Source organism: Melanerpes formicivorus, unplaced genomic scaffold (assembly GCF_026170545.1).
Source record: "Melanerpes formicivorus ecotype bairdi unplaced genomic scaffold, bMelFor1.0.p_v2 SCAF_30, whole genome shotgun sequence".
Classification (NCBI taxonomy): Eukaryota; Metazoa; Chordata; class Aves; order Piciformes; family Picidae; genus Melanerpes; species Melanerpes formicivorus.
In genome coordinates, this window is record NW_027142382.1 from 7,060,802 (window position 1) to 7,075,011 (window position 14,210).

At 45.0% G+C, this 14,210-nt stretch overlaps 1 protein-coding gene across 2 annotated transcripts in view; it reads right to left on the reverse strand.

Annotated features, from left to right (window-relative positions):
* Positions 1–14,210, reverse strand: part of PDXK (pyridoxal kinase) — a 67,703-nt gene that overhangs the window by 22,048 nt on the left and 31,445 nt on the right. For both annotated transcript variants that reach the window (XM_068155167.1, XM_068155166.1), the window contains exons 2-3: positions 13,031–13,085; positions 1,672–1,776 (exon numbers count right to left, since the gene is read on the reverse strand). In XM_068155167.1, the coding sequence (XP_068011268.1) occupies positions 1,672–1,776; positions 13,031–13,085 (160 nt within the window). The remainder of the gene's footprint in view (positions 1–1,671; positions 1,777–13,030; positions 13,086–14,210) is intronic.

The window sequence follows — 14,210 nt, forward strand, 5'->3', positions numbered from 1 at the left end:
TAAGGAAAGAAAGGCTGTTTGTCTATTGCTCAATCACAAAGAAACCATTTAAGCTGACATTAATTTCTTAATCTCAGTTCAGTCTGTCTTCTATTTAGTCTCCTTTACTTTGGACATATTCCCTGAAACAGAGCTGACAATAACTCTTCAGACATGCCACACCCTTCAAGTTAAACTGTTTTGGAATTATAATCCATACACTGAAAGTTTCCATTTCACCCTGTGTAGAAAGCACCTTCCTACACGCAGATGCCATTAAATCAATCACATCTGGCAGTATCATTCTCTTTACCTTTAAAAAGCGTGGCCAGCAGGAGCAGGGAGGTCATTCTGCCCCTGTACACAGCACTGGTTAGGCCACACCTTGAGTACTGTGTCCAGTTCTGGGCCACTCAGTTTAGGAAGGAGGTTGACTTGCTGGAAGGTGTCCAGAGAAGGGCAACAAAGCTGGTGAGGGGTTTGGAGCACAAGCCCTGTGACGAGAGGCTGAGGGAGCTGGGGTTGCTTAGCCTGGAGAAGAGGAGGCTCAGGGCAGACCTTATTGCTCTCTACAACTACCTGAAGGGAGGCTGTAGCCAGGTGGGGGTTGGTCTCTTCTTCCAGGCAACCAGCACCAGAACAAGAGGACACAGTCTCAAGCTGCACCAGGGGAGGTTCAGGCTGGATGTTAGGAAGAAGTTCTTCACAGAAAGAGTGATTGGCCATTGGAATGTGCTCCCCAGGGAGGTGGTGGAGTTACCATCACTGGAGGTGTTTAAGAAGAGACTTGATGGGGTGCTTGGTGCCATGGTTTAGTTGATTAGATGGCGCTGGATGATAGGTTGGACTCGATGATCTCAAAGGTCTCTTCCAACCTGGTTAATTCTATTCTATTCTAAAAAGTGACTGTTCATTGCTATAAAAGAATAATACTGTAATCTTAACCAGATGCATGGCTCTTGCTGACATGAAACCTGGTCAGTAATCCACATTTGAGAAGCAGGAACTGGATGAGAAACAGTTTTTAATAAAAACTGCACACAGAACCTCTCTTTTCTATAAAGCATTCTAAAGGAAGTTCTCTGCCTGTATTTATAAACACTTGGCACCAGGAAAACTCTGCCACGGTCATTACGTCCTGTGGAACTGTATCCACTCACGAGGACCTACACAGTAACAAGAGCAAAAAAGAACAAACCAAAAAAGAGATAGGACACAGTCAAACCCAAAATCCAGCCCTGCTTATACTTTGCTCTGTATCCAAAGCACTACTTCTTTGAAAGCAGAAAAAACAAGGGCAGACAATTGTCTTTAAAATCATGTGAGAGTACTGTGGAGTGCCAGCACTGGAACCCTTTCTCCTAACTTTAAACTCATGTCTTGATAATAAATTAAAAACTAATATTCTGACATTCCTCAGCCTTTTTTCAGCAGAGACACTCCCACAACATTAATTCAGCCTGTTCCTGACTGGCTGGTACCAGTCTGTAAACCATACCAGGGGATCAATTTGCCCACTCAGTTCCAACCTTTGGGCTGAAGAAGGCTGGCTGCTTCAAATTGAACAGCATGAGCAGTTGCCACTATAATATAGAGATGAAATTGCAGGAGGAATCAAAGGAGGGAAATAGTTTATATTTCTTTACTTGTGTTTACATCCCATGGGAACTCCAAAGAACAGGATCTTCTTACCTGTGAGTACATAATCATACTGGTTGACCTTGTTCAGCTTAAGTCCTTCGTACAGTTCATGAAGTTCATCTGAGTTTAACACTTGACCCTTCCAGTGGGCATAACCTGCAAAGTAAAAGCCAGACAACCTTTCAAGAGCTAGATTTTCTATTTAGGATCACAGGCATTATACACTTGGAGGAGCTGTATCAGATATAAGTACCAGAAAGCATTTCCATCTCCTCTCTGTAAAACACTGTTGCCAGCAGAAGAGTTAGCATGCTTAACTTTCTCTTAGCATCTCTGTTTCCCAAAGGATCTAGAGTGACTATACAGAAGTTTGAGACTGTCCATGTATCAACAAATCAAGTAGAGCACACACAAGCCTCCTGCAAGTTTTCTCATGTAGCCCATACAACTATCCCTTTCCTGTGTGGAGGGGGGATAAACATGTATTTTAGACTTCACTGGAGGCAGATGTCAGTATAATCTGTGGGGGTTTGTATTTCATACTATTAAAACATATAGAAAGAGTGACAATTAGATAACATGGCTGATCAGGTTTGTGGATCTGTCTGGTGACAGGCATGCAGCACTGCTGCACACAGCAGATAAAGTGCCCACTGGGACCTGCATGTAACAAATGGAGTAACCACAGCAGAATATTGCCATGGATGCTCATTAAACATCCAATGTCAGCTGATAGATTTCCTTACAAAAACAGCATAGTTTTGGGTACTGGAAGAGGCAAATGATTATCATAAATGCAATATAAACAGGTAATATACATGTACTCTGATCCTTAAATGATCTCTTAAGAATTACAAGACAGTATGCTCGACTGAGAAATGGATGAAAGGTATCACAGTATCACTAAGGTTGGAAGAGACCTCGAGGATCATCGAGTCCAACCTGTCACCACAGACCTCAGGACTAGACCGTGGCACCAAGTGCCACCACCCAATTCCATCTTGAACACCTCCAGGGATGGGGACTCCACCACCTCCCTGGGCAGCACATTCCAATGACCAATGACTCTCTCGGTGAAGAACTTTCTCCTCACCTCCAGCCTAAACTTCCCCTGGTGCAGCTTGAGACTGTGTCCTCTTGTTCTGGTGCTGGTTGCCTGGGAGAAGAGACCAACCCCTTCCTGGCTACAACCACCCTTCAGGTAGTTGTAGAGGGCAATGAGGTCACCCCTGAGCCTCCTCTTCTCCAGGCTAAACAACCCCAGCTCCCTCAGCCTCTCCTCACAGGGCTGTGCTCAAGGCCTCTCCCCAGCCTTGTTGCCCTTCTCTGGACATGTTCAAGTGTCTTGATGTCCTTCTTAAACTGAGGGGCCCAGAACTGGACACAGGACTCAAGATGTGGCCTAACCAGTGCAGAGTACAGGTAAAGTTACTTGGGAGAAGGTGAACTTACTGCTTTCAGCAAACAACAGGCCAAGTCCCATGGCTGCCAGTTTCAAGGGGTGGAAAAAGAAAACCAATAAAACAGGAAAATCACCCTTGGCAGACTCTCAACATTTGTTGAAAAATGGAAACGGACCTTGTCACCAAAGCCTGCCCATCTAGAAGGCAGTCATCATTCCCTTGTGTAGGAGGAGACTTCCTTCAGGATTTTAGATTAAGGCTCCCCAATTCAACTCTTCCAACCTCCCTCAATTCAGAGTTTTTAAAAAGCTTCTAGTTTTGCTAACTGGAATGAGGACAAGTGAAATGTTAAGGGAGGCACCTTCTTCCACACTACCCCTGCGAGAAGGTAATGCTATTTTGTTTAACATCTGCTCTTTGAGTTAGCAAATTGAGTGATGAAAACTGTTGGCTTTGATTATCACTCTAAACTGTGTTATTAGAGTAACAGCCAAAAGGTGCCTAGAGCCTAGGATAAGCACATTTTTTCAGTTTTCCTTCTTATGAATGCAAATACACCCACAGGAGGGTGAGCAGATGGATCATTTTGCTCTCCTCAGCTCACAAAGGCCTATCCTCTAAAACACAACTCACTGCCAGCTGGCTGGGGGACTGACTCATATCAGCCACTACAATTCTCTCTCTAGTAAATGCTTTTTAAAAGTCTCTGGGAAGATACAGACCAAGTGAGGGATTCCCATGTTAGGGCTGTAGTTCCACTGCAGAACACAGTGATGCTCAAAATGGCAATGCCTAACAGCTAGGCACACCTACGTCTCTGCGAGGGACTACAACTCAAGTATTTGCCTTATTTGACAAATACTTTTTCTACCACATCTGTAGCTTCACAGAGAAATTATCTGCCTTCTCCTCTTCCCCCATCCTCTACTGGCACTGCAAAGAAGCCCATGCAAGGACACAACAGAGTCCTTTTTACCTCATTGTGCCCATCAGTGAAACTGAGTGCAGCTTTCACCCAGAATCAAGGTCAGTTAGAAGAGCAGTCATTCACCTTACACATGGCCATAAAAAATAACTATGACTGCTTGTCCAGACAATCTAGACACTCTCAGGAGCCATTCCTACAGAGGGATCTTGCACATTCACTATTTAACTAAGAGGTAAGCTTCCTATGTCAAGCTGTCTTAAACAGTCAGTGCACCGGATCTGTATCACACAGATCCTCCACCGAGGGAGGGAAATAGGGAAAAATATGGAAACAACAGCCCAGCTTAGCCCAGGAATTGTTAAATTACCCACAGAGGGTAGGGACATTGCCCAAACTCTGTAGTAATGACTTCCAAGGGTATGTAAAGGATCGTTTTTACTACCTGGTAACACAACTCAAAGTCTAATCACAGGGTGGCTGGAGGCTAAAAAAGCCCTAGGGAAGCTCTCAAGGGAGGCTCAGCAGAGAATCACTGTTTCACTAGGAACTGAATTATGTTCAAGAAGGAACAAACAAAATCAAAACCGACAGCAAGACAGAAATCAACATGAGCCCTTTCCCCAGGGTAACTTCATGTGACATAATGAACAAGGGGCAAATCCCACGACCCTGTAGTTATTCTACTCTCCTAGGGGAATATACAACCAAAAAGTAGATTCTGCAGAGGGACAGAAGGAAAAGCCAGTTACTCCTGTTCAAAAAAAAAGAGTGCCACTAACTTAAGGATGGATACCTGGGGTCCCAGAAAGAGGGACTATTTTGAAAGGGGAAAGGCAAAAGATCCAGATAGATACTGTGGACCATAAATCCCCCCCTGCATAGCTCTGAACTCAAAACTGGTTAGCAGTGAATGCCAACAGTGACCTTAAATATGTGAGATCCAACTGGCTTTAGAGTCAAGCACAAGTGGTTGGAGTTCAGGATGATAACCAGGAATTGCTGCTTTCCTCTGTTAGACACAATACCCAGAGCTGCCTTGCAAGGCCTAAAAGAAAGCCAGCTTCATATGCTAGGAGTATGAATATCTGAAAAACAGCAAGAGAAAACTTAAGATCTTCTGTGTAACTGTTCCCTTGCTGTAACTCCAACTCTGCAGTGTATTTCCACTGTGACACTCAACAATCCAACAAAGCCTCACAGTGTGTGGCTACTTGCACACAGTATATGAGAACTACAGTCAAGAAAACTGAAGAGTTAGTATCAAGCTAGTACATGGCAAAACAACTGCATCCCACTTGGAGAATAAAGAGCTGGTTAGGCATAGCAGCTGGATCAAATTATTACTCTTTTATTTTGGATATTAAAGTGAGGTCTTGGCTTGTATCTTGCATAGAAGAAAGCTGAGTCCTCCTTGTTTTGGTTACAAAATCACCAAATAGTTGCTCTCAGTGCTGAACTGAGAGAGCAGAAAGAACGCTGCAAGCCATGATACCATCTCTCCAAAATTGCTCTTGGCACAGACTGAGTCAATCAGTCTCCCTTTTAGTAATACTTTTAATCACAGATAAATATTTAAACTACTTTCTACCCCTTCTGCCTATCTGTGCTATGGTCTTTTATTGCATTTGCTTTTACCAGATGAGAATGAAAAAGCAGGTAAGATATGATGCCTTTTGTCACTTATCTCTTTAAAATTCATCGATCTCCAAGGAAATGTCATTGTTCAGAGGCATGACAAAGAAAAAAACACCAAAACCACAACCAAGAGAGTCAGCTAATACTGCACCTGAGATGGATTTACATTTCTTGCCTTCCCTCCCTGGTAATTTCCCCCCTATCCCTCTTCTTTGGAATATAGTTTCATAGTTTCATAGTTTCATAGTTTCATTCAGGGTTGGAAGGGACCACAAGGATCATCTAGTTCCAACCCCCCTGCCATGGGCAGGGACACCCCACACTAGATCAGGCTGGACAGAGCCTCATCCAGCCTGCTCTTAAACACCCCCAGGGACGGGGCCTCGACCACCTCCCTGGACAACCCATTCCAGGGTTTCACCACTCTCATGGTGAAGAACCTCCTCCTCACATCCAGCCTGAATCTCCCCACCTCCAGCTTCATTCCATTCCCCCTAGTCCTATCACTACCTGATATCACTACCTGATATAATTTTAAGCATATTAATTACTTCCAAAAACAAGTTAAAAAAAGCAATAGAAATCCCACACCTATCAGAAGAAAACAAAACAAAAGAAACCCCCCACACCCACATGAACAAAACCAAACCAAAACATCCTCACTAAACAAACCCAAACCAAACATTAGCTACCATTTAAGTACAGCAAGGCGTGTAAGATTTCTTTGTTTTCCAGCCCAGAACGTTCTGTTCTGAGGTTTGAGAGCTCCTCCTGTGATGCTCTCTGCAAAACTATTCCAAGCAACTTCAGTAACCATGTATTTCACACGGGTAAAAGGAACAAAGGTCCTAGCACTTAAGGCTCAGGATCAACAGGAAAACGGATTTCAGCTGTGTCACAAAATTAACTCAGGCAGACTACCTGGTCTAAACACAAGACTTTGGTCTTCAGCTGTGAGGAGGCTGTGAGAGACTAAAAGTTTGTCTCTCTTGGTGTGGCTCAACAAAGCTAAAATCACTTGCTGCTTGCCCAGACAATTGCTGATATGTGTTGGGCAGAGCCACTGGAAGGAAGGTGCAAAGACCAATCCTGGATGCAAATCAGCTTGTGATTGCATCGTGAATAACACTGGACTACAACAATGGACCCAAGGACCCAGCCATCACACCTTTAGGGCAAGATAATCTCCACCCATCAAGTACCCTGGGAAGGGTGACACAATGGATTCACCACCTGTTTCCTGATGTGTAAGGAGTGTGGGGGTTTGTCTGGATGGAGACAGAGAAGGCGGAGGCCCCCCCTCCATCCAGAACCTTGCCCAAACACACAGAAATATTTCCAGGGGAATGATACCTGGACATTTACCTAAGGATGATTTCCTTGCCTCTGAATTCCTTGGGGACAATACTTGGACACATACCTAATGACTAAAAAACTGTATAAAAGACTGGAGCCACTACTGGCTACTGTGGGAGAAAAACGGAGATGAAGGAAAACACAGGAGAAGGACCATGCCGCTGAGGAGGAAAAGTTCTGCCTGCTGCAACTCATGGAGAAAAGAGGCTGCCCAGAGGACCACAGCTCTTCTCTAGCCAGAGCCTCAACACCGTTCCTGTACCAACCCAACATCTCCCCAGAGGACCACAGCTCTTCTCCAGCCAGAGCCTCAACACCATTCCTGTACCAACCCAACATCTCCTGCAGCACCTTTCCTCCACAGACTCAAACTGTCTTGGGGGGGTGAGGGGTGTGGTAATATAATTCCTTTCCTCTTCTCTCTCTCTTCTCTCTCTCCCTCTCTATTTTCTCCCTCTCCCCTTCTTATGTCCACTTTATTTATGCAATAAATAGTCTAGCTGTTGATACTTTGGCCTCGTTTGTGCCTCTCATTTCACAGCATGGGAATATTTAAAAGAACTGCGTCTCCGGACCGAGACAGAGGCCTTCAACAAAACCAGAAATACAGTTTGAAAGTCTCCTTTTTTATTTTTTTTAAATTATTTTTTTCCAGCTGGTCTGTGTGGGAGTAAAACACTACCAGTGCTAGGCACCAGAGGAGATCTTTTCTTTTTGTCCCACACTGCACAGGTGTGAATGCCTGCAGATGGGTGATAGACTGTGAAGAAGCACATTAACAAGACATAATTATAATTTCTTATGTATCAAGCTTCCCAGCCAACCCAACCGCCCACCACACACTCACTAAGTGGAACTCAAAAGTGGTTAGCTGAAAAAGGAACAGAAACCAAAACTCAGGCTGTTTTGCTGCAGCAGTGGCAAAGGCAGGATTTGCCTGGCAAAGTAAGCACATTTTATGCTTATCATTTAACTGCCCGATTAAACCCCAAAATCCAAATCACTGGAGAAGTAAAAATCCCCTCCCACCCCCCCAATAACAAAACAACTAACAGGACAATAAAAAAACCATTCTAGCTTTTTACATCAGACAAGGAGACACTTCTGCAAACAATGTAGTAAAACAGAATAAAAAGCACAGAATCTTTGTAGGTCGCATGACAGCTTCTTTTATATGTACAGGTGGCATGATGCCATTCAAGGGTGAGTCACTCACTCTAATCATAAAAACAGCTCCCCAAGCAACATGACAAACTGTTCTCCCAGGGGGACCAATTCAAAGCACATTTTCCAAATTTCAGGATTATCAGAGGCTAAAGAGAAATAATTCTGAGCAGGACTCAGCAGAAATATCTTACTAAATCCAAAACAGGGCAGGAAAAAAAGGCAATAATGACTCATCAGAAAGCCTCTTAGTCATAAATTCTCTCTGCATTTTATCTTTTGCTGACAAGACCACATTTGAAAATGAGGACAGGGAAAGAAAGACACCTTGCCCCCTATGTCACTCTAGTATCACAGTATCACAGTATCACCAAGGTTGGAAGAGACCTCGAGGATCATCAAGTCCAACCTGTCACCACAGACCTCATGACTAGACCATGGCACCAAGTGCCACGTCCAATCCCCTCTTGAACACCTCCAGGGATGGCGACTCCACCACCTCCCTGGGCAACACATCCCAATGACCAATGACTCTCTCACTGAAGAACTTTCTCCTCACCTCCAGCCTAAACTTCACCTGGCACAGCATGAGGCTGTGTCCCCTTGTTCTGGTGCTGGTTGCCTGGGAGAAGAGACCAACCCCCTCCTGGCTACAACCACCTTTCAGGTAGTTGTAGAGGGCAATGAGGTCACCCCTGAGCCTCCTCTTCTCCAGGCTAAACAATCCCAGCTCCCTCAGCGTCTCCTCACAGGGCTGTGCTCAAGGCCTCTCCCCAGCCTTGTTGCCCTTCTCTGGACATGTTCAAGTGTCTCAATGTCCTTCCGAAACTGAGGGGCCCAGAACTGGACACAGGACTCAAGGTGTGGCCTAACCACTGCAGAGTACAGGGGCACAATGACTTCCCTGCTCCTGCTGGCCACACTATTCCTAATGCAGGCCAGGATGCCATTGGCCTTCTTGGCCACCTGGGCACACTGCAGGCTCATGTTTAGGCAGCTGTCAATCAGCACCCCCAGGTCCCTCTCTGTTTGGCAGCTCTCCAGCCACTCTGACCCCATCCTGTAGCTCTGCATGGGGTTGCTGTGGCCAAAGTGCAGCACCTGGCACTTGGACTTGTATGCACCATCTTTTAGGAACTGAAGTTCACAGCTAGATTTTTGAAGCAGAATTTTGCCCTACCATCTTTAATGATGACCAAAGAAAGGGTTTTCATGAGATGTTGTTTCTGTTAGGAAAACCACATTATCTTCACCCATATGATTTCTGTGTATTGTGGCATTGCTCCAGACAGCTTACAGTCCAGGATGGCAGTTTCTGTTCTCCAATACCTGCAGCAGAGTATTGATACCCAGGTGCTAGTGCAAGCTGGTGTTTAATGCTGAAGCCTGGAAAAGTCATCCTATAAAGCCAACATGTTTCTACACACCTCTCCTGAAGAGGAGGTGCAAAGCAGTGGGCTTAGAATCTATACTTTAATTTGAGAAAGGGCAAAAAGGATTTCATCAGAAAACTGCAGTGTTAGAAACCCAGACCTGTCGTAACAGAGAATCCATTCCCTTCCTTTTCTTTCTATTCCTTCCTCTTCCAACCAAATGACCAATACTTCTAAAGGCAACCTCCTGTTACTCACATATGGCAAGTGTCAAAGACTTACTCTATTGTGGGGGCTTTAATTTTCTTTGTGGGGCAGCTCTGCTTCCCAAAATCATGAAGTTGTAAGGCAATCTCTGTGATTTTTTAAACAGGCTTCCTAAGATAATCAAGATTACAAGGAAAAGATAAAAAAAAAGCAACTCCTAAACACCAAGAGATAAAAACAGAAGTCCCAAATATTTTAAGGATTTGTGATTGAGATATTTTTGGACTTATCACAGTATCAGTCAGGGTTGGAAGGGACCACAAGGATCATCTAGTTCCAACCCCACTGCCATGGGCAGGGACACCCCACACTAGATCAGCCTGGCCAGAGCCTCATCCAGCCTGGGCTTAAACACCTCCAGGGATGGGGCCCCAACCACCTCCCTGGACAACCCATTCCAGGGTTTCACCACTCTCATGGGGAAGAACTTCCTCTTCACCTCCAGCCTGAATCTCTCCACCTCCAGCTTCATTCCATTCCCCCTAGTCCTATCACTACCTGAGATCCTGAGAAGTCCTTCCCCAGCCTTCCTGTAGGCCCCCTTCAGATACTGGAAGGCCACAATGAGGTCACCTCAGAGCCTTCTCTTCTCCAGACTGAACAGCCCCAAGTCCTTCAGTCTGTCCTCACAGGAGAGGTGCTCCAGCCCTCTGATCATCCTTGTGGCCCTTCTCTGGACCCGTTCCAGCACCTCCAGATCCCTCTTGTAGTAGGGGCTCCAGAACTGGAAGCAGTACTCCAGGTATTCTTGGAATAAGGTTTAATTTCTGATCCACAAGTCTATAATTCACCCTGCAGAATTGCCAAGTCACATAGAAGGCTGCTCTGAAACATGGAGGTAGTGGTGGAGTCACTGTCCCTGGAGGTGGGGTCTCACCAGAGCTGAGTAGAGGGGCAGAATCACCTCCCTTGACCTGCTGGCCACACTTCTCTTGATGCAGCCCAGGATCTGATTGGCTTTCCAGGCTGCAAGTGCACATTGACTTGGGATGTTCATTTAGGCCCTCTGGATGGTGGTGGTGAAGTATTGCTCATTTTTTCCTTCTTCTATTATCTTAATTGTCTGCCAAACTTGAATAAACCACTGGTAACCTTTCTCCAGCTGTGATACCATTAAAAAACCCCATATCTTCCTTCTTTATTGTCCTGCCTTCAGACAAATTTTGTTTAAGGTAAAAAAAAAAAACCAACTCTCTCTATAGCTCTTTGAACACCCTATAAAGCTGATTCAATATTGAAACTGAAAGCCAACTAACAACAGGTGCTCATCCATGCTGAGCACTGAGTTATTTCACATGAAAAAAAAAAACCATTATTTATTTTCTGGATTATTACTACAGTTTTACCCAGCTATCAAAAAATAAACATCACTAAATATCAAACTCAATACCTAGGTCACATCTAGGTATTTCTTAAAATCATGACAGAACCTTTGTACTGTGCCAAAGGGTGTAAGCAGAATAAGCAGCTTTTTGCCTGGGCTACAGAAGACCATCACACCTGGCTTAGTTATTAACTCTTTTGTGCCTTTCCTCAAGAAGCAGAGGTGGCTTTCCAGCTACCTTTGAAACATTCCTTTCTTCTCCCCAGGGTGACACTAAATTTCTTCCTTGATAGAAACACCTTGCAACTGGGGGCAGGAGTTGATCCGCTGGAGAGTAGAGAGGCTCTGCAGAGGGACCTTGACAGGCTGGACAGATGGGCAGAGTCCAAGGGCAGGAGATTGAACACATCCAAGTGCTGGATTCTGCACATTGGCCACAACAACCCCATGCAGTGCTACAGGCTGGGGTCAGAGTGGCTGGAGAGCAGCCAGGCAGAGAGGGACCTGGGGGTACTGGTTGATGGTAGGCTGAACATGAGCCTGCAGTGTGCCCAGGCACCCAAGAGGGCCAATGGCATCCTGGCCTGCATCAGGAACAGTGTGGCCAGCAGGAGCAGGGAGGTCATTCTGCCCCTGTACACTGCACTGATTAGGCCACACCTCAAGTACTGTGTCCAGTTCTGGGCCCCTCAGTTTAGGAAGGAGGTTGACTTGCTGGAACGAGTCCAGAGAAGGGCAACAAAGTTGGTGAGGGGTTTGGAACACAGCCCTATGAGGAGAGGCTGAGGGAGCTGGGGTTGCTTAGCCTGGAGAGGAGGAGACTCAGGGGTGGCCTTATTGCTCTCTACAACTACCTGAAGGGAGGTTGTAGACAGGTGGATGTTAGTCTCTTCTCCCAGGCAGCCAATACCAGAACAAGAGGACACAGTCTCAGGCTGCACCAGGAGAGGTTTAGGTTGGATGTTAGGAAGAAGTTCTATACAGAGAGAGTGATTGCCCATTGGAATGGGCTGCCTGGGGAGGTGGTGGAGTCACCATCATTGGAGGTGTTCAGGAGACTTGATGGGGTGCTTGGTGCCATGGGTTAGTTGTTTAGGTGGTGTTGGATTGGTTGGTGGGTTGGACTCGATGATCTTGAAGGTCTCTTCCAACCTGGTTTATTCTATGTATTCTAGAAAGCTGAATTGAGCTCAATATAGGAAGAGAGGACAGAGGCTTCATGGTCTGCTCTCTGTTCCAAAAACCAACAGTTTATTAATGGGGCTCTACCTGTAAGACACTAGGAAAGTACCTCAAATACTTCCCCCCCCCCCAAATCAGAACATTGGTGCTTTTTTCCAAGCTGTTAAAGCTCAGAATTTGTACCTGTATTATTTTTAATGACACTGTTAGAATTTATTCATCAAGAGTAGTTCTCCCCTCAACCAGCCTGCTACCACAGTGACAGTATATGATTGATCCAAAGCCAGCAAGTCACTTGTGACCCCTTTATGGGTGAAAGGTTTTGCTGACACAGATCTTTGATTTCTTTGGAAAAATAAAGTCCTCTGGCACTGTGAGTGTTAGGAAGTTTGAAAGCATTATGTTAGTGCACCATGTTCACGCTTAGAACCCAAGTAAATGCACCCAAATATATTAACACCCCATCCACTTCCTCTCTCCAGAATCTAATTATAGGATACTAGTACTTGCTAGCCATCTGGTTGGGCACAAAGACAGGAAACATTGCCTGTAGCTCAGTATTCTTCTGATCTTTGGGTTGGTAATGTGAGTGTCACAGGGCCAGTAATGAACACAAAACAGTACTGCAGTCACCTGTGCAGGCCAGCATATATCCTGAAAATGTGAGTGAAAACATAAGACTCATTTTCTTCTTACTGTCCTCTGATGAGGTGAGCCACACACTGAGTAGAGCTGAGGAACTGTGGAGTGCTAGCTGAGGACACATGTAAAATTTTACCTGTGTGGTTTGAGAACTGGACAGAGTTCACCGTATCAACTTCAAATCCCAAGACCTGGAACAGAACACAGGAATATTTCTTTTACTAACATAGCTTTATTAATACACCACCAAGATCACAAAACATGAGAAAGGGTTCTTATTTCCCACTGCATATTTTAAAATCTTGAGCTCTGTTTTAAAGTGAAAGCTGAACCAACATCCAAGAAACATAAACAAACAACAGAGTACTTTACTACAACAGCAGATGGGCAACAACAATGGCATTTGCAACTGCACCAGAAAAATAAGAGCTCTGGATCTTCAGAGTTGAGTTTGTCTGAGGATAAGGACACAGAAGTTGGTCCAGCAGTCATCACTGAAGTCATGAACAAAGCCTTGGCTACTCTTTCTTGGCAAGAAAAGCAGGCTAAATTTCCAGGTACCAAGGTACTGCAAAATCCAGGGGAAGGATACTGTCAGTATTCCAGAAAGCAAGTATTTCCAAGAGGAAGACAGAAGAATCCTGAAAGAGATCAACATTGAGCCATACTTGGCTGTCACAAGCAGTTTCTTTACAACTAAAAGACAACAGAGAGAACTCATAGAGACTTAATTTGGGGCATGATTAGGCTATCAAGAAGAGAGAGGTCTCAAAAACACAAAGAAGGGGGGTGTCACCGGTTGGGGCTGTCCCCTTAAGAAAGGGAATATGGTGGACGGAAGTTGGTAAATGAAAAGAAGGATCTAAACTAATTTCATTGGTAAAGTGGGAGGAAGCACCTTCTGAACTGGGAGTGCAGGAGGGTATCCTGGGCATTCCAGCACTCTATCTTCAGTCTTGCTTCCGCTTCTCCTTTGGGCAGCAGCTTGCAGCTCCTGGGCTTTCTGCCAAGGCTTCGGCCTTGAAACCGATAAGCTATAAGGCCTGTATTAACTCCCTTCCAATTAACACAAACTGCTTCTAACTTTTTTCTCTCTTTTCTTTCTCTTTCTAACCCACTCTGGGGAAAGGGGGAAAGAGAGGAGAGCGGAGGTGGGAAACCCCCCTCAGCAGAGGGGGGAACTCTCATTTCTGTGCTACTCTGTTGTATATCTTTGTATATATTGTAAATATTGTAAATTTGTATGTATTCCCCTGCATATCCTACATTGCTTTGTAAATATACAGCTCCACTGCTTTGCTAATTCAGCTGTGAGT